The sequence below is a fragment of the Bemisia tabaci genome, chromosome 1 (assembly GCF_918797505.1).
Source record: "Bemisia tabaci chromosome 1, PGI_BMITA_v3".
Classification (NCBI taxonomy): domain Eukaryota; kingdom Metazoa; phylum Arthropoda; class Insecta; order Hemiptera; family Aleyrodidae; genus Bemisia; species Bemisia tabaci.
This window is the reverse complement of record NC_092793.1, coordinates 36947320-36966485: the sequence shown is the minus strand read 5'-3', so window position 1 is coordinate 36966485 and position 19166 is coordinate 36947320. Positions and strand designations below refer to the sequence as shown.

The window sequence follows — 19166 nt, the reverse complement described above, 5'->3', positions numbered from 1 at the left end:
GCATAGGGAGTTGGGAGTCCTTATTTATTCTATTGGTCCATGCTGCAGGGCAGAGTCGCCCCGCAACCCGTATCGCGCCGCGCTCATCGGCCTCTAGAACACCACGCAGCCGCGGCCAGTGGTTCCTTTCCATCCCTCACCTCGGTTTCTGCAAGCACTGGAGCCGGTACCGGAGAGGCTCCCCTTTCGTCCTCCCAAGACTTTCTAGAATTTTTCTAGACAAAAGGAGGGCGTCACACGGTGACGAGTAGTAATTGTTGCTGGAACTTTCTAGAACTCTCGACTTTATGTCATTCAGGTTATCGTTAGTAAAACAATGACCCTCATTAATCCTCTCCAGAACTTAATACAATTTGCTCGGACTTTCGTGAGGTGTCATGATTGACAATAGCCTTTCTCGAATTTTTTCGAAATCCCTTAAATTTTCTCCAGGCGATGCGCAATTTAACTGATGCTCTCGCCGTTTCCTTCGAGATCTTTCTAGAATATTCTTGGACTTTTAGATAAGTATTGCAAGACGAGGAGTGGCATTTGGTCCTGGAACTTTGCCGAATGTAATTAAAGTGGTTGTGACAGGAATGTGGTTCGCGAAGCGTGCCGCACAATCACTTATGTTTATGTATCTTTTAAAATTAAAAACCACCAGGACAACACAATCCTTTTCAGTTGAAATTACGAATCTCCACGCCCCATCCACTTCCTTATAGCCGTTATCGACAAACATTTCTTCACTTATAACGTACTGGTCTGTTTTCAGATTATTTCATGTACAAAAATCGTTTGTCAGTATATTCTCATGATTTTTCAATGCCTAATTTTAACGGGAACGCCGTACCTACTATAATATTTCTTCATTGCAATTACCAACTTGTGTTGCCACTGTCAACTGCGCCACTTAATTTGGTAAAAAATATCAATTTGCTGCAGTATATTCCCATTTTATTTTGACTGTTCTTTCGGCATGAAGAAGCATAAGAATATCTTTGCATTCGATTTACAGATAGCTTTGGAATTGCACTCAGTTCTAGCAATACATATCGAGTTCAGTACATTCTTCAAAGAATAGCTCCCAAATAAACTGAAAATGTAATCCAGTTCAAAAAGATTGGCCACATAAGCGCTTCAGTAGTGTTGTAAAAAATTCCTCCGTTCTTTTGGTAGTATGTCAGTGGATTATTAATTCTATAGCTTTGTCTGGTTCACACGTTTCAGCGTAAAATTTGACTGCATTTTGACTCTAGAATACAATATTTTTCAGGAGTTAAAAGTATCCGAACAATTCAAAAGCTTGGGACTGTACATTCTTTAATTTGCCAGATTTATTTGTTTTTAATCATTCCTTTGGAATGTAACAATTTTTACTAACTTCATAGCCTCTCCTTAGTGTTTCCAATTATTCTTGTCGGTCACAAACAACAAATGTCATTTGTAACTTGATTGTTTCTATATTTTATGTTGGGGCAATACTTGCACAGGTACGCATTTTTTCCCAAAAAATATTACTTTCATCTTTCTTTAAAGTAATTGTATATTTTAGTAGTGATAGTAGTAGTAGTAGTAGTAGTAGTAGTAGTAGTAGTAGTAGTAGTAGTAGTAGTTGTAGTAGTGCATGTGTACAAAATTATTGCAAACTTACTTTTTCAAAATTTATTTCCTTGTTTGTTCTCAAAAACGAGTTCATTTTTGTTTGTTGCTTCCATATGTCTACATGAGTAAAATTGCTCACGCCCTTTTCTCTTTCGTCGATAAGTGTAGCAGCCTCGTAAACGATAAAACTACTATTTTCCGTCTTCAATATCATCACTGTTGCCTCTCAGTTAACTAAATTTTACTGCATAAAGTCGCAGCGCGGTGCCTGGCGCTCGCGCGCTTCTCTTCCCTAAGCGGCTTGCGTATTGGCCCGCGCGTCTAGCGGCCGGCGCATGGCTTCACGTCGTCATTGGGCCGTATTTGAGACCTTACGCTTCAAGATACGCCAGAACCGACAAAATTTTTGCCCAAAGCCTCGTAGCTCGCAATTTGCCTTCAGAATTGATATATAGCTTGCCAAAATTTTTGAATTTTGGATTTAGGCCCTTTGAGGCACGGGTTAAAATTTTGTTTAATTTTTTTTTCTTTTGGGAGGTTCATTTAGAGACTACATACAGGGTGATCCGAAAGTCCCTTCCACCCCCTCTAACTTCTTACCTAATTGAGGTAAAGATTTGAAACTTGGGGGATATTCCTAGGTCAAAGGGAGCTACTTTTTGGCCCCCCTAGAATTTTCAGGGGGCCCCCCTTGGGGGGGCAACGGCCCCCAACTTTTAATTTTCAAATAGGAAGACCCCCTTTGTGATAGCTCGTTCGAAAGAGCATAAAAAAAGAAAACTTTTCGCGCAAACCCGAAGTCAATATCTCAAACCGTTTCAAAATGGCGGCCGGTTAAAGTTCAAAATGGCCGAAAATTCACACCGGTTATTTGTCGATGGATTTGCGCGAAAATCGGTATGAATGGGTATTTTAACACGAGAAAAACGAATTTGACGTTAGATTTTCAAAAAAACCGAAATTTCCAAAATGGCCGCCGGTTAAAGTTCAAAATGACAAAAAATTGATTTTTTAGAAATCTAAGTTCAAATTTGTTTATCTTATGCCAAAATACTCTCAAATTCCAACTTTTAGGCAAATCCATCAGCAAAAAACCGAGGTGACAATTTTCGGCCATTTTAAACTTTAACCGGCGGCTATTTTGGAAATTTCGGTTTTTTTGAAAATCTAACGTCAAATTCGTTTTTCTCGTGTCAAAATACCCCTTCATACCGATTTTCGCGCAAATCCATCGACAAATAACCGGTGTGAATTTTCGGCCATTTTGAACTTTAACCGGCCGCCATTTTGAAACGGTTTGAGATATTGACTTCGGGTTTGCGCGAAAAGTTGTCTTTTTTTATGCTCTTTCGAACGAGCTATCACAAAGGGGGTTTTCCCATTTGAAAATTAAAAGTTGGGGGCCGTTGCCCCCCCCAAGGGGGGCCCCCTGAAAATTTTAGGGGGGCCAAAAAGTAGCTCCCTTTGACCTAGGAATATCCCCCAAGTTTCAAATCTTTACCTCAATTAGGTAAAAAGTTAGAGGGGGTGGAAGGGACTTTTGGATCACCCTGTAGAAACTGCTTAGGGGTACCTAGACCAACTTGAATTTCGCAAAACTCAAAAATAAGGTACACTCTGTTAGTAGCATGTCAACATGGCAACTATGTACGCCTAGCCGCTCAGGCTCTGTGGTAGCGGCCCCCTCAATACACTTCTGTCATGGCGTCCTCCTAACTCGAATTAAATAAGAGAGAGAACTTGGAATAAATCAATACAATTTATTACACAAAAACGACAGTAAAAATCGGAAGTGAAAAGAGTGGTGACCTCCTTAGCGCTCGATGCGTAGGGTAAGTGAGTGGATTCGGTGCGACGATCGGATGTCCGGGCCGCCGGGTGTTATCACGAGGTCTAAGTTCAAGAGATACCGATAACAGTATGACTCTTGTGTATGGAAAATATATCACCTCCCAACCTGGATTCAAAAATAGTATCTAGGTGGTAAAACTGCCAGGATAGATATATTTTTGAGATTGAGACGTCGTCATGTCAGATGGCTGAAGAAGACATTTGGGAAGACTCGTCTCGGGATTCTTACAGGACAGAATATTATGAATAGTAACCGGGTTATTTGGTGTAGTTGTTTAGCCTGAAAAAGTTCATGGATGCAATCACTGACTGTATAAAATTTATCGTCAAATTGGTAGAGTTCTTCTTCCGGGTAGGTACGTTGAGGCAAGGGTAGATCCAAGGAGTAAATCGCCATGTGATAGTACATATTTTTCCTGAAATGACATTCGAATTTGTTCTGGCTGTACAGAGAGGGGAATTTGTTGTAAAATAAAATATGTATGGGAAAAAGGAACATTCAAAGGTATTTTGATGGTGTATACTAACAGGGAACCTTCGCGTTAACACTACACGGATGGAACCTTCTGTAAATTTAAAACATTTTCAATTTTCAGAGGGACGGAAAATGTGACGTTGAATTTTTGCTTCCAGATTGCTTAATAATGACAAAAATAAATCAGGATACCTATAAATGCTAGGGTGGAGTAAAATGTTAGAGAATCTACAATTAATCAGAATGAAAATCAGTATGAAGAAGAGGGAAAGAGAGAAAAAATTCTTGGATCGCATTGTCGGTTTCAATCCGGATATAATTTTTTTATCTGATCTAGGCGTACTTTTTCACCAGCAGGTTTTCTCGGGTTATACAATACCATTGTCTCTTTATTGGCTTTCTGTTGAATTTTTATGGGGATGAAACTTGGTTTTACTTTCGTGTTGCCCTGAGTATTTTTGCGGAGAACATCATTAGGCTGCTTTGTAGGGGCAGGTTTTCTATTTTCATTAACTTCTGTAATATACTTTTCTTTGTTTTGATCAAGCCTATGATGAATCAAATCGTACAGTTTCCTACAATATTCTTTATGTTTTTGAACGTATGTTTGTGTGTTCAAGCTGTCCTTTACGTTTAGGAAGTTGTCTGTTTCGAGATGTCCCGAAATGATCTCATGAGGAGTTGATTTCGTTACATCAGAAATAGAATTGTTGTAAGCAACAAGGGAATACAACACTAACATAGGAATGGAGTCGTTCTTGAATTGTGGAGTGAGCTTAAGTGTTTTAATATGTTCAATAAAGGTGCATTGAAATTTGTCAATAATTCTATTAGATTGTGGGTGGTCGGAAGAGATTGGGTGAAATTCTGTATCATGACTGTTGCAAATTTCCCTCAGCGATTTATTATCAAATTTTTCATTTTTATCAACGATCAATTTTTGTGGAATGCAATGATGAGAGGTAAACCTTAAATATTTTTCAGCTATTTCGGTTGCCGTTTTATTTTCAACCTCGTAAGCTTGGGCGTATTCTGAGAAAGCGTCGACAAAAGTCAAAAATGTATGACCAGAAATCGTGAAGAGGTCCAAATGGAGGATTTCAAAGGGTTTGAAGGCAGTAGGTGTCTTTTGAAGGGGTATTTTATATGGATTACGATCATATTTGGCTCTGTTGCAGATATCACAATTTGCAAGAAAAATTGAGATAGATTTTCGCATGTTTGGCCAGTAATATTTACGAGTTAGGTGGTTTTCTGTTTCAATTACACCTCTATGATTGGTTTTGCCTCCGTGATAGTTTGACATTACGGTCATTTGCTTGTCAACATTCTCAATATCCTCAAGGAATCTGTTGGTTTTTTCTAGCCTGAGATTTTTAAAAGTGTTTTGCAAGACAGGGGTGAGTTTTGTGTACAGAACATCTGGAAAAAAATGCATTCGGTATTTGTTAGAAGGATTAAGGTGCTCGCACAAGATTTTTGATACATCCGTTTCAAAAGTATTCTTGTTCAAAGTGATCCAAAGTCGAGTTTTTTCGTTTCGGGAATTTTGAAACAGTTTTTGAATTTCAACATTTGAGGGCATGGTATGTTGGCGAAAACAGATTTGATACTTGGAATAATTCAGAGCTTGTTCCGATATTGGGATTTCGAGTGTATCAGTGTCTAATTGACTATGTACTGTATCTACTTCTGAGTCTGAAACGTTATCGGCGAGAGGAGTTTCGTCGAAACTATGTATTACGTTAGCAATGCGGTCAAAGGAAAAAACGTTGGTAGGAGCTGTTGAGGACTGTTTCTGAGAAGGTTCCAGGGTGGAGATAGAAATGGAGTCGGAAAGGTTTTCCTCCATGTCTACATTAACAAACAGTGAGGCCATGTCATCGTCAGTCAGGTCACTATTTCGAGCGATATCTTCTTGTTCATCAAGATCAATTACTTGCAGAGAGTCGAGATCTCCGGGGAGGTCACGAATAGTGTAATGAATTTGTATCCTTGATAAGGCGTCTGCATTTAAGTTTTTCTTTCCAGGTTTGTATTCGACTGAATAAACGTATTCCTCTAACTGAATTCTCCAGCGGGCCAGCTTGCTCTCTGGATTTTTTAGTGAAAATAGCCAAGCTAACGGTCTATGGTCAGTGAAAATTTTAAATTTTCTAACATATAAATAGGGGCGAAAAGTTTTTACCGCCCAGACGATTGCCAATAATTCTTTCTCGATCGTAGAATACAGGGTTTCCGAGTCATTTAGGGTTCTAGATGCATAGCATACGGGAAGGTCAGAGCCTTCAGGGCCCTGTGACAAAATGGCGCCCAAAGCAAAATTTGAGGCGTCAGTCGTAAGGAAAAATTCTTTAGTAAAATCCGAATTTTGAAGAATTGGATCATTACATAACAATTCTTTGCACTGATTAAAACGTTCAATGAATTTTGGGTTGTTGTGAGGAATTGTGGCATTTTTTTTTCAAGCACACCGTTAAAAATTTTGTAAGACGGGAGAAATCAGGAATAAATTTTCTGTAGTAACCAAGAAGGCCTAAAAAGGATTTTATTTCTGTTGGGGTCTTAGGCACCGGAAAGTCTGTAATGGCAGAGATCTTTGTTGGACAAGGTTTCACACCTTCGTCAGTTATTAAGTGGCCAAAATACTCCGTTTCGTGTCTAAAAAATTCTGATGAATACAGCTGGATTTTCAGGTTAAACTGTCTTAATCGTTCGAGGACTAGGCGACAATGTCTTATGTGTTCTTGAAGAGAAGAAGAAAAAATCAGAATGGTGTCAAGGTGAACTAAGCATATTTTACCTTGTAAGCCTGCTAAAACAGAGTCCATTAAGCGTTGGAACGTTGCAGGGGTATTCATAAGTCCAAAAGGCATCCTAAGGTACTCGAAATGGCCATTTTCCGTGCTGAATGCTGTTTTAGGAACGCTATCTGGGTCAATTTCTATTTGGTGGAAGCCATTTGCAAGGTCAAGGGTCGTAAAGTAAGTACATTTCCCAAGTTTGTCCAACAGGTCGGAGATGTTAGGTATCGGGAATTCTTCAGGGATGGTCTTTTCGTTAATTTTCCTGTAGTCGATTACCATCCGCCATTTTTTCTTTCCACTAGCGTCAGTCTCTCTGGGAACCACCCAGACGGGAGAGGACCATGGAGAGTGGCTAGGTCGAATAATGCCTGATTCTAACATTTTCTTTATTTGGGTTTTAATCTCTTCTTTGTGCACATGCGGGTGTCGATACGACTTGGTGTAAACTGGGTTCTCGTCTTTGGTGCGAATGGTGTGTTTCACTCCGTGAGCAAAACTTAATTTCTGACCTTCAACGAAGAATGTATCAGAAAACTTGTTCGCCAGATTTTCAAGAGCAGATTTTTCTTCCGAGTTAAGGTGATCACTTCGCAACATGGAAATCAAATGAGGGTTCAGGGTCAAGGTAATGAAAATTTTGATTGGGTCTCTTCTTTCGTTTCTTCCGAACATGTGCTTCCTTATTGGCACTAATATTAAATAAATCAGCATTAAAATGATAAACAAAATGTTGCTGAGAGAAATGGACATCATTAGGACTACTATTTCTCACGAGTACCGTTGCCAAATCGTTAACGTTAGTTGCAAGGCATGACGGAATGACACAGTTTTCGGTTATTTTATATTTTGGGATTAATATGTTCTTGGGACTGTTCAGTTCTAATTTTAATTGAATTTTTGTTTCTGAGTTTGCTTTTGCAGTATGGTGTGATAAATTGGGTCCAGTTTTGTGGTAGAAGAATTTGATGGAGGCGTTGGGCGATCTTAAGGTTTGATCACTGTAGCAAATGTCAAGTTTGAAAAGTTTGAGGGCGTCCGAACCAAGGAGGCCATGAAAGTAATTGTGAAAGAACGACGCCAAGAATGGCAGAATTTGGGCCAGAGGGGATTTTTCTGAAACCGGGCCCAAACGATACCTTATGATACCCTAAAACTCTGGTTAAAATTTTAGCTTGAGTATACGCACGGTTTTTGAGAAATGAGGGGGCAAAGTTGCCAAATCGCCATCATTCTGGACAGCATTTTTACAGCAAAAAGACGGGAAAAATGGACGAAAAAGTTACACCTTTGATGGGTTTCGGCTGTAAATGTTCTTATTGGGCTCTCAAGCATTTAACTGTGTTCAGTTTCAAAAATATTTTGATCGCACAGTGGTCCAAAGTGGGGAGAAATCGTCGACAAATCAGGATTCTTTGTCAAATTTTTAAAAATGGAAATAAAATTGTCGGTCTGCTGCAGTTTTCATGGCTAACAATGTTCTTATCGGTCCTCAATGCATGAAATTGTTTTCAGCTTCACAAATTTACATCGCACATTGGTCAAAAATGAGGGAATTAGTGGACAAATTAAGATCCTCTGTGAAACTTTTTAAAAATGAAGTGAAACTGTTGGTCCCCAGTAGAGTTTAGATCCCGGAAAAATTATTTAAATTATTTTTTGGACTGTTTAAATCATTTTTTAATTTTTTTTTCTCCATTTTTCCTTCTTTTTTTTAAATTTCTGAAAGTTTGCATATTTTATTGAGATAATGCTACAAAGTCTATTCTATAACAACGTTCTATAGACAATACGGTCCGACTTGCAGTAATAATTAAGAAAATTAAATGTAGGAATTTTTCCGGGATCTAAACTCTACTGGGGACAAACAGTTTCACTTCATTTTTAAAAAGTTTCACAGAGGATCTTAATTTGTCCACTAATTCCCTCATTTTTGACCAATGTGCGATGTAAATTTGTGAAGCTGAAAACAATTTCATGCATTGAGGACCGATAAGAACATTGTTAGCCATGAAAACTGCAGCAGACCGACAATTTTATTTCCATTTTTAAAAATTTGACAAAGAATCCTGATTTGTCGACGATTTCTCCCCACTTTGGACCACTGTGCGATCAAAATTTTTGAAACTGAACACAGTTAAATGCTTGAGAGCCTGTTGAGCTCAGAAAAAAGGTCAACAATATTATAGATAAATCAACACATTTTTATTAATAATACCTTTTTAAGGATAAAATATGACTGGAAGAATCATACAAGCAGGACTTCTTTTTTTTTCACATATACTAGGTTAAGATGAAGAGAAAAAGTGGTCGCCACGGAGACCATTTTGCATAGCATCTGTTTCAACACACTCCCCCCTTTGAGGTATCCTCAAAAGTAGGAACGACACATAGTTCCGTTATTCCTCTAATCATGTCTCCTTGGCTTGTGCGAAGCGTTACCACTCGTGGTATCCCATCTTTTCCTGGATGCACTTTATGGACTCTGGCAAACGGCCAACACAGCGGGGGCAAGTTCTTGACCTTGACTAGCACAAGGGATCCAGGCATTATACGTTTCTCTTTCTTGTACCATTTTGGAAAAACTTGCAATTTTTGCAAGTATTCTGTTGACCATCGGTTCCAAAATGATTGTAATGTTCTTCCGAGCTGAGAATACTTCTTGACTAAATCCGTGTCTGACAGTGACGCAGAGTTAGCATTACTAAGAAAGCTGGTCAATGGTCTACCAATTATGAAGTGCCCAGGAGTCAGGACTGATAGATCATTTGGATTTGATGACAGTGGAGTTAGTGGCCTTGAGTTTAATATGGCCTCAATTTGAGTTACAATAGTTTGAGCATCATCATACGTTAGCAAGCGGTTGGAAACAATTCTTCTGAAATGGTACTTAAAGCTCTTGATTGCTGCTTCATGGAGACCACCATGGTGAGGAGAGTATGGTGGCGAAAACCTCCATTTTATGCGCTCTACAGCTAGATAGTTCAATACCCTTGAATCTTTGAAAAATTGATCAAAACAACTTTGCACGTGAGAATCAGCTGCAACGAAGGTTTTAGCATTGTCGGAGAACAAGAGACTGGGTATTCCTCTTCTGGAGATAAACCTTTTGAACGTATCTATAAAACCTGCAGCGGATAGGTCAGGACAAAGTTCTAAGTGCACTGCTTTTGTAACAAAACAGACGAACAGTGTCAGATATGCCTTTTTGTTTGACGTTTTAGCAGTACGTGACGATCTTAACTTAATTGGCCCAGCAAAATCGATACCTACTGATGTAAACGCTGGCGCAGGAACCACCCTTTCTAAAGGCAATTGACCCATCATTTGGGAGGACAGCTTGGGTTTAGCCCTTATACAGGTCATGCATCTTGCGGCAATTTTTTCTGCCATTCGCTTCCCTTGTAACGGCCAGAAACTCTGTCTAACACTTGCTAATAACGCTTGAGGCGCAGCGTGGCCTAATCGTTCGTGTTTTTCACGAATTATAAGTTCCGTTAATTTATGACGTGCTGGCAATAGAACAGGATGTTTTTCTCCTAGTGGCAGATTAGAGTTCTTCAATCTTCCTCCAACTCTCAGGAGTCCTTTAGAGTCCATAAACGGATTTAAAGTTTTTATGCTGCTTGAGCCCCTCAGTTCACCTTGTGGGCTCATTAAATCATGGATATCTTGATTGAAAACTTGATGCTGGATTGATTTTGTACATACATCTTGAGCGTTAGGTATCCAATTCCTCTGGTAATAATATCTGAGATGTATTTTTTGTATTTTTTCGACCAACATTATTGACAAATCTTAAAACATATGCCACTATTCGCAACAGCTTTGACAGTGAAGAGACTCTATCCAGCAAGACATTTAAACTTGAGAAAAATGACTGAATTCCAAGAAAGACTCGTACAACTTTCTCTTCGCTTTGACCATTTGATGGAGGATTTATGGACTGCGGAGGCCAAAACCTTGAATCACTCGTAAGCCAGTGTGGGCCTGATTTCCATAGATTAGACTTTTTAAGCATCGCTGAAGAAACACCTCTTGATATTAGATCAGCTGGATTTTCTTTGGTTGGAACATATTTCCAGGATGCATGTACTTCAGATGTAAAGGCTTCGATTTCTGAGACACGATTGGCCACGAACGTCTGCCAGGTGTCTGGCGGTTTTTGCAACCAATACAGAACATCCATAGAATCTGACCATAAGAAAATTTCATGCGGATGATTGTTTACAGCCGACAACATTCTTTTCATTAATCTTGCCAATAAAAGTGCTGCTAATAGCTCTAATCGAGGTATCGTCAGCAACTTCAAAGGGGCAACTCGTGATTTTGAACAGAGTAATATAGATGTTGGCGAATCAGCGTTGTAACTTACAACATAAATGCATGCTCCATATGCTCCTTTGGACGCATCACCAAATCCATGAAATACTAATTTTTTCGTTCTCCTGGAGATTTGCACATGTCTTGGAACTGAAAATTCTGTTAACATCGCTAGATCGTCTGCTAGTTCCATCCATTTCTTTTTAATACCATCAGGTACAGGTTCATCCCAAGTTAGTGTTACTTTCCATAAATCTTGAATCAGCATTTTCGCTCTTACCAGTATTGGGCCGACTATTCCTAGTGGATCGAATAATTCGGAGATTTCAGATAATAATATTCGCTTAGTGACCACACTAGTTGCTTTGTGTCTTGCTGAGAAACAGAAAATGTCTGTTGCCGGATGCCACTCTATTCCAAGCACTTTAATATCTCTGTTGTCGTTGAAATATAAAGGCTCGGTTTGCTGAGCTCCTGTCTTCAGAATTGTGGAGTCATTAGACGCCCATTTTCTTAAAAGGAAATTATTTGAGGATGTGACTGCTTCAACTTCTTTCTTAACTTGTCTTGCTTCTTCTACCGTATCTGCTCCCCCCAAAAAATCGTCAACATAAAACGATTTTTTGACATGATAAGCTCCTATGGGCAAGTTCTCTTCTTGAATATTTGCTGATTCTTGCAATGCCCTGATAGCGAGGAAAGGAGCAGGACCTGTACCGTAGGTTACAGTGTTCAACTCAAAAACCTTAACTGAATCGTTAGGATTTTCTCTCCATAATATTCTTTGCAAGCTTCTATCTTCAGGTGCGATTAATATCATTCTATACATTTTCGTTATGTCTGCTGTTATTACAAACGGATATTCTCTGAATCTTAAAATAATATCAAAAAGCGTGTCTTGAATTGTAGGTCCAACGTGTAATATATCATTCAAACTTTTTCCTGAACTGCTCTTTGCTGACGCGTCGAATACTACCCGTAGTTTCGTGGTCAAGCTGTTCTCTCTTAACACTCCTAGGTGAGGTATATAGTATGATGGGGCATGCTCATTTTCGTATGACACTTCACTCATATGTCCCAATGCTTGGTATTCTCTCATGGATTCTGTATACATGGTTTTTAGTTTATCATTGTTATTTAGTTTTTTCTCCATCGCAAACAGGCGCTTCAACGCTAAACGTTTAGAATTCCCAAGAACTTTAGGATCCTCTTTGATGGGAAGCTTCACAACAAAATAATTATCAGGATTTGTGTACGTCGTCTCAGCAAATAAAATTTCGCAGACATGCGTCCCAATGTTTTCAGGAAGCTTGCATTCTTCTACCTCCCAGAATTGCCGTGGTTCAAAGTGTACTTCCTTTACCTTTGAAAACGCAAGTACTTGAGGCGCATCAACGTCAAACATGTTCTTAGTATCATTATAATTTACCACAATCCATCCTAAAGTTGTTTCTTGAAGCAATATTTTTGACTCTGGAAACATCTTCCGTCCAGATTTTAAAATTTTCCAAGGCAAGTTTTCACCCAAAATTATATGGATTTTGTTATTCGAGAAGCAGGTAGGGTCCGCTAAGGGCTCATCTGAAATAGCGGACTTTATACATGGATTGACATCCACTTTGGGCAACGAAATTGGCAAACTGTTTATAACAAGAAAGTGCTTCTTTTGAAGACACTTATTTTGAACAGCGCAGAATTCTATTTTCGCTATTTTTGACACAAAGGCTGAACCAATGCCTGATACGGTGCATTGCACATTGTCAGTAGTATTTTGTAACTCGTTCACAAGCTGTTCTAAGACAAAATTTGACTGTGCCCCACAGTCCAGCAACGCTCGAGCACTGATTAATTTTCCAAACTTGTTCAATATTTCTAATTGTACCGTTGCTAGTCATATGTCGGAGGTACGAGCACCCGAGCTTGACTCCTTCCCAATGTGTCCAGACATTTCTTTGTCTTGATGAAGCGCGATATGATGATTTTTTCCACAAGTTTTACAAGGATAGCCTTTGCACTGCTCACCGTTGGAATGTTTTGGCCTCATGCATGAATGACAGAGATTTTCCGATTTGATAATTGTGTACCTATCAGGCAGGGTCAACTTCCGAAAATTAAGGCAAGAACTTATGTAATGGCTCCCGCAGCAGTAGATGCACTTTTTAATGTTCGATATTTTCTTTTGATGCTGCACAAATCCATGAATTGTTTGGTGAGGAGCCTTCCTCTTTACTTCAACTTTTTTGCGTTCGTTTTTTGATTCAAACCTAAAACCACTCGACTCAGAATCCTTATTCTTTGAGCTCTCGAGTGATTCTAGAACTCTCCATCTTTTGTCCAAGAATGCTAATATTTGCTCTTTCGTTGGAGTAGTTTTAGGTTTCATCTTGTTGCCCCATGCTGTAATTGTACTTTCATCAAATCTTGAAGTGACTGCATGGCATATTATGGGGTCCCAACTATCAGTATCCACTTCCATAGCTCGTAAAGTTTGTATGGTTTGATTTACACAGTTGTACATGGACTCCAAATCCTTTGCAGTCAATTTTGTTGACTTCTTGCATTTACAGACTGTGGTCATGCTCATATTCATAAGGATTTCCACTTGCCTTATTATGGTTAAATGCTTGTCTTCATAACGTTCTGTCAATGCTGTCAGCGCAATTTCATAGTTAGGCTCTGTGAAATCTAAATTCTTAATCAGTAGTGCAGGTTTGGCGCCCAATGCACATTTCAAATGATGGAATTTCAAAATTGTAGGTATTGCGGTGTTGTTATGAATGAGAGAGTCAAACATCTGCTTAAATGCTGTCCAATCACTGTACCGGCCTTCGAATTTGGGCAGATCTGGGACCTTAAATTTTGAAGCTTTAATCAAATCCACAGTTGTAACTGCATTCTGCTGCACTGCCATACTGCGCAAATCGGTGTCAGCATTTTCGGGTCTTGATCTCAGCATTGTCTTTGCTTTGCCAATGTTGGAATAGTACCTTTGTTCGATTTGCATCAATTCTTGCTGATCAAAAAGGTCTGGATTGATTCGCTTGATGTCGTGCGCTACTCGTGCAATTTGATCCATGAAGTGACTCAAGTTATTGCATCGAGCTTCAATTCCTTCGAAATTGGGGCTTGATGATGAAACGCTGGTTTCTGTTACCACAGACTCGAAGCATTGTAGCTGGAAAATCAGTTGTTCTTTAGTAGACAGCAGGGCTTCTAATCTAGTAGTCATCTCCATGCTCGTTGACAAATTAAGCGAAAAACTCTAGGAGTCCTTGATTGAAACAATCTAGAGCAAGAAAGAACAATATATAGCATGCAATGCAGCAAATAATTGGATCAGCAAAAGCCATATCAACAAAGGTTTTGACTGGCCAGTCTAGAGGATTCAACACTGTGAAATCCTCAAAGGATCCGAGGTATCAGCAAAAGCCATAACCTTTGAAACGATCCATCCGGTATCAGCAAAAGCCATAACCGTTCAAAATTCATGGTATTAGCAAAAGCCATAACCAAAATCCAAGGTGGTATTAGCAAAAGCCATAACCAACAACTGAGTCTCTGATATCAGCAAAAGCCATAACCAAAGATAGACTCATAACTTCACACAACAGTATAATTAGTTCTTTTCTAGATTTTGAGAAAAGAATCACGTCGGGGTCACCACTTTGTTGAGCTCAGAAAAAAGGTCAACAATATTATAGATAAATCAACACATTTTTATTAATAATACCTTTTTAAGGATAAAATATGACTGGAAGAATCATACAAGCAGGACTTCTTTTTTTTTCACATATACTAGGTTAAGATGAAGAGAAAAAGTGGTCGCCACGGAGACCATTTTGCATAGCATCTGTTTCAACAGAGCCCAATAAGAACATTTACAGCCGAAACCCATCAAAGGTGTAACTTTTTCGTCCATTTTTCCCGTCTTTTTGCTGTAAAAATGCTGTCCAGAATGATGGCGATTTGGCAACTTTGCCCCCTCATTTCTCAAAAACCGTGCGTATACTCAAGCTAAAATTTTAACCAGAGTTTTAGGGTATCATAAGGTATCGTTTGGGCCCGGTTTCAGAAAAATCCCTTCTGGTCCAAATTGTGCCAAAAAACGGTCGTTTTTGGCGTCGCTCTTTCCAGTGGTGAAAGCGAACAGGGAGGGTTGTCCCAAGGGATATCGGGGTCATTCTAGAACTATGAGTTAAAGCAGTTTTTCCATGGACAGAATTAATAATGACTGGATTCTTATTTTTTTCTGTTGTGAACAACTTAGTGGCAATTGCAGGGTCAATAAAGGAGTTTGTCAATCCTGAGTCAATTAAAAATCATAATTTATAGGTCGGAAAAATTACATAAGGGAGTCGAGGTGCGGTCAATTCTAGGAGGGATTCAGTATTGTCGAGGCTGGTTATTGCCGAAAAACCTGATTTTCAACAGTATGAGTTTCTCCGTCTGTATATTCCTCGGCATACTCAGCTGCAGATTCAGAGAAATGCTGACAGTCCTCATTATAATGACTCATTTCATTTTCAATTGGGGGCTCATAATGTTCAGTGGCTTCCAAGTTAAATTTTTGAGCTGTAGTTAAATGGGAATTCCTGGAGATTCAAGACATTGGAATTGGAGTATTGGTGGGAAAATTATTTCCACCAGATGGTTTTGTTGCAAAATCACGATAATTTTGCTGGTGCGCTCGATTCTGTTGAGTTGAGATCAATTTACTGCTACTTTCATTTAACTGAGAACGAAAAATTGGATTGGATTTGGGTTGGCATTTGGCTTGAAGGGCTTGGAATAATTTGGTCTTAGTTTATTAGGATTTTGCATGTTTGTGTGGTTATTAGAAGCAGGAACAGACACTGTTGTGAAATTTTTGCTTGATGCTTCTTCTTGATATTCGTTCATGAGAATGTTGTAAATTTGAGAAAGGGATGAGGGTTTTTTAGCTTTCACTTACTGTTGTAAAGGGTTTTTCATACCGTCATCAAGGGCTTGTTTTGTAGCCAAATTAGACCAGGTTTCTTTTAAAAGAGGGGCATCTGTGGCTCTACCATGAGTATCTAGATAGGCATTTATCAAATACCGATACTGTTCCAATCTTTGAACAAAATCAAAGGCTGTCTCATTTACTTGAGAAAGAGGTTGTTCCAAAAACGCCGATTTTGGCCCCCCCCTGGATTCGGCCCAAACTTTGCTCAGATGTTGTACTAAGTGTCCCCGACGCTTGGGCAAAATTTCAGCCCCCTCGGATAATTAGGGGGGAGGGGGCAGGGGGGCAAAGTTGCAATTTTTTCAAAACTTTAAAAATCGATATCTCGCGAACGGTTTGAGTGTAAGTGTTGCGGTTTGCGCTAAAAAACGTTAAAAAATATTCTCTACACGAATATTGATGCTGTTTGCATGGTTGCGTAATTTATCGTAGTCATAAATCGATTTTTTCGATTTTGGAGGTTCGACTTTTTTTCGTTTTTCGTCTCTCCTCTCCAGGCGATCGTTGCTACGTGAATGAAAACCGGTTGAGGCGATTCTCCATGAAATTCTGCATCTGCTACACTTTGTTTGACCTTGGGGAAACGATTCGTTCGTGAGTTATAGCGATTTTTCTGCGCGTTACCGGTTACGCGCGGGCGGCATATCGGCGGCGCTCCATCCCGCACGGGCGAGGCAGAGGTTGTTTCACCGCTAGGGCCTTATATTCATGCTGTAGGCTGTAATTATCGATATTTTCTCCTCCCCCCACCCTTCCCCTCCAATAAATATTGTTTTAATACTTCGTTATACAGGGTGTCCCAGACCATCCGTAACAGGTCTTTTTCTCGGTTGGTTTAGTTAGTACGAAGTGGGGGACCGCGGGGTTATATAGGGAATTGACCCCAAGGAATCCGAATTTCACGGTCCCGAAACCCCCTATGCCCCCGCTTGGGAGGTAGGTGCCCCCCTTAGGGTCATGATCCCAAAAGTCGGGAGACATTGTGCCTCCCCCTTTTACGCCCCGAGGGTGGCTAGGGGGGCCTCGGGACCATAAAAATCGGATTCCCTGGGGTCGATTACCTGGGAAATCATCTTTTTCCGGAGGGTCTACGTCAATTTTTGACCAAAGGGAAATTATCGAGGAGGCCGACGTCCCCGTTTTGAAGAGATCATTTTTGGGCGCAAATTGACGTAGACCCTCCGGAAAAAGATGATTTCCCAGGTAATCGACCCCAGGGAATCCGATTTTTATGGTCCCGAGGCCCCCCTAGCCACCCTCGGGGCGTAAAAGGGGGAGGCACAATGTCTCCCGACTTTTGGGATCATGACCCTAAGGGGGGCACCTACCTCCCAAGCGGGGGCATAGGGGGTTTCGGGACCGTGAAATTCGGATTCCTTGGGGTCAATGCCCTATATAACCCCGCGGTCCCCCACTTCGTACTACCTAAACCAACCGAGAAAAAGACCTGTTACGGATGGTCTGGGACACCCTGTATAACGAAGTATTAAAACAATATTTATTGGAGGGGAAGGGTGGGGGGAGGAGAAAATATCGATAATTACAGCCTACAGCATGAATATAAGGCCCTAGCGGTGAAACAACCTCTGCCTCGCCCGTGCGGGATGGAGCGCCGCCGATATGCCGCCCGCGCGTAACCGGTAACGCGCAGAAAAATCGCTATAACTCACGAACGAATCGTTTCCCCAAGGTCAAACAAAGTGTAGCAGATGCAGAATTTCATGGAGAATCGCCTCAACCGGTTTTCATTCACGTAGCAACGATCGCCTGGAGAGGAGAGACGAAAAACGAAAAAAAGTCGAACCTCCAAAATCGAAAAAATCGATTTATGACTACGATAAATTACGCAACCATGCAAACAGCATCAATATTCGTGTAGAGAATATTTTTTAACGTTTTTTAGCGCAAACCGCAACACTTACACTCAAACCGTTCGCGAGATATCGATTTTTAAAGTTTTGAAAAAATTGCAACTTTGCCCCCCTGCCCCCTCCCCCCTAATTATCCGAGGGGGCTGAAATTTTGCCCAAGCGTCGGAGACACTTAGTACAACATCTGAGCAAAGTTTGGGCCGATTCCAGGGGGGGGGCCAAAATCGGCGTTTTTGGAACAACCTCTTTGATAAGTACATTTCCTTCGTCAATGTTCCCAGATCTCGCTTATCAGCATAAGTATCTAAAAGCGCTCGTTTAATTTGTTCCCAGGAAGAAAGATCATGATTTGCTAGCTTAATTTTTGCGTCTCCTATAATTTTTGCTTTGATATGACTTAAAATCAACCAGTTTTGGGGAGGGGTGTCAGAGGAGGTATCATAAAAATTAGAGACAATGCCGTTACAAACACTCAAAAAGTCCTTTAAAACTTTTGGTTCTCCGTCAAACTGAGGGATGGCATCCAAATACATTTTTTCAATTTTCGGAATAGTCATGGTTGGATTTGAGCCTAATGAAACAACTTTTGAAAACAGTTCGAGAAAAGATTGAGAATTTGGGTCAGTTTGGTGGGTCATAAACTATTCAGAGGAGGGGGGAAGCCAGAACACTTGGCAGCATGCAAGAGAGGGTATAAAAATCGCCGGGCACTGGCGAGCGTGCAAAATTAGGGGAAAATGATGGGATAGGGAGCCAGAAACAATTGAAGTCTTACATTGATATGATGAGCAGGACTCGCATGGCTGGATGAGATGACGTCACGACTCGATCAGGATTCTGAATTGGTTGAAGAACAATGGAGCAGGAGTGCTCGCGCACTTCCGACGCAAAGATTCAGTGGCGGGGAGACAATTTTTCTATGAAGATAAAGGTCTCTATATTCGCGATGAAATAGTGTCTTTGTTTCTTCGTTTTTCTTATATTTTTTTTTTTTTTGAGAGAAAAAAAAAATTATTTACGTTGAACGTTGAATAATGGAGCAAAAAGCTCAGCACTTCCGACAGCGATTCGGTCGCGGAGAGAAAAATTTCTCTAGAAAAATTAAAGTTCCTATTTTCGCGATGAAATGGTTCTTTTTTTTTTTTTGAGAGAGAGAGAGAAAAAAAAATGGGTCCGTTCCCGCGATTAGGTGGGTCACACTAGGTAAACTTGACACTTCGCTATGAAGCAAGTTTCCTTCGCGGAGACTACCAACAGCGCCAATTAAATAA

General features: G+C 40.1%; 3 protein-coding genes across 3 annotated transcripts in view; 1 reads left to right on the top strand and 2 right to left on the bottom strand.

Annotated features, from left to right (window-relative positions):
• Positions 1-19166, top strand: part of LOC140224623 (uncharacterized) — a 228798-nt gene that overhangs the window by 176484 nt on the left and 33148 nt on the right. The window lies entirely within an intron of this gene.
• LOC140226105 (uncharacterized) lies at positions 9061-10374 on the bottom strand. The gene has a single exon (XM_072306603.1). It carries the CDS (start codon positions 10372-10374, stop codon positions 9061-9063), a length of 1314 nt encoding a protein of 437 aa, XP_072162704.1.
• Positions 10439-12193, bottom strand: LOC109042081 (uncharacterized). Its single transcript, XM_019058642.2, has one exon. The coding sequence runs from the start codon at positions 12191-12193 to the stop codon at positions 10439-10441; it is 1755 nt and encodes a 584-aa protein (XP_018914187.2).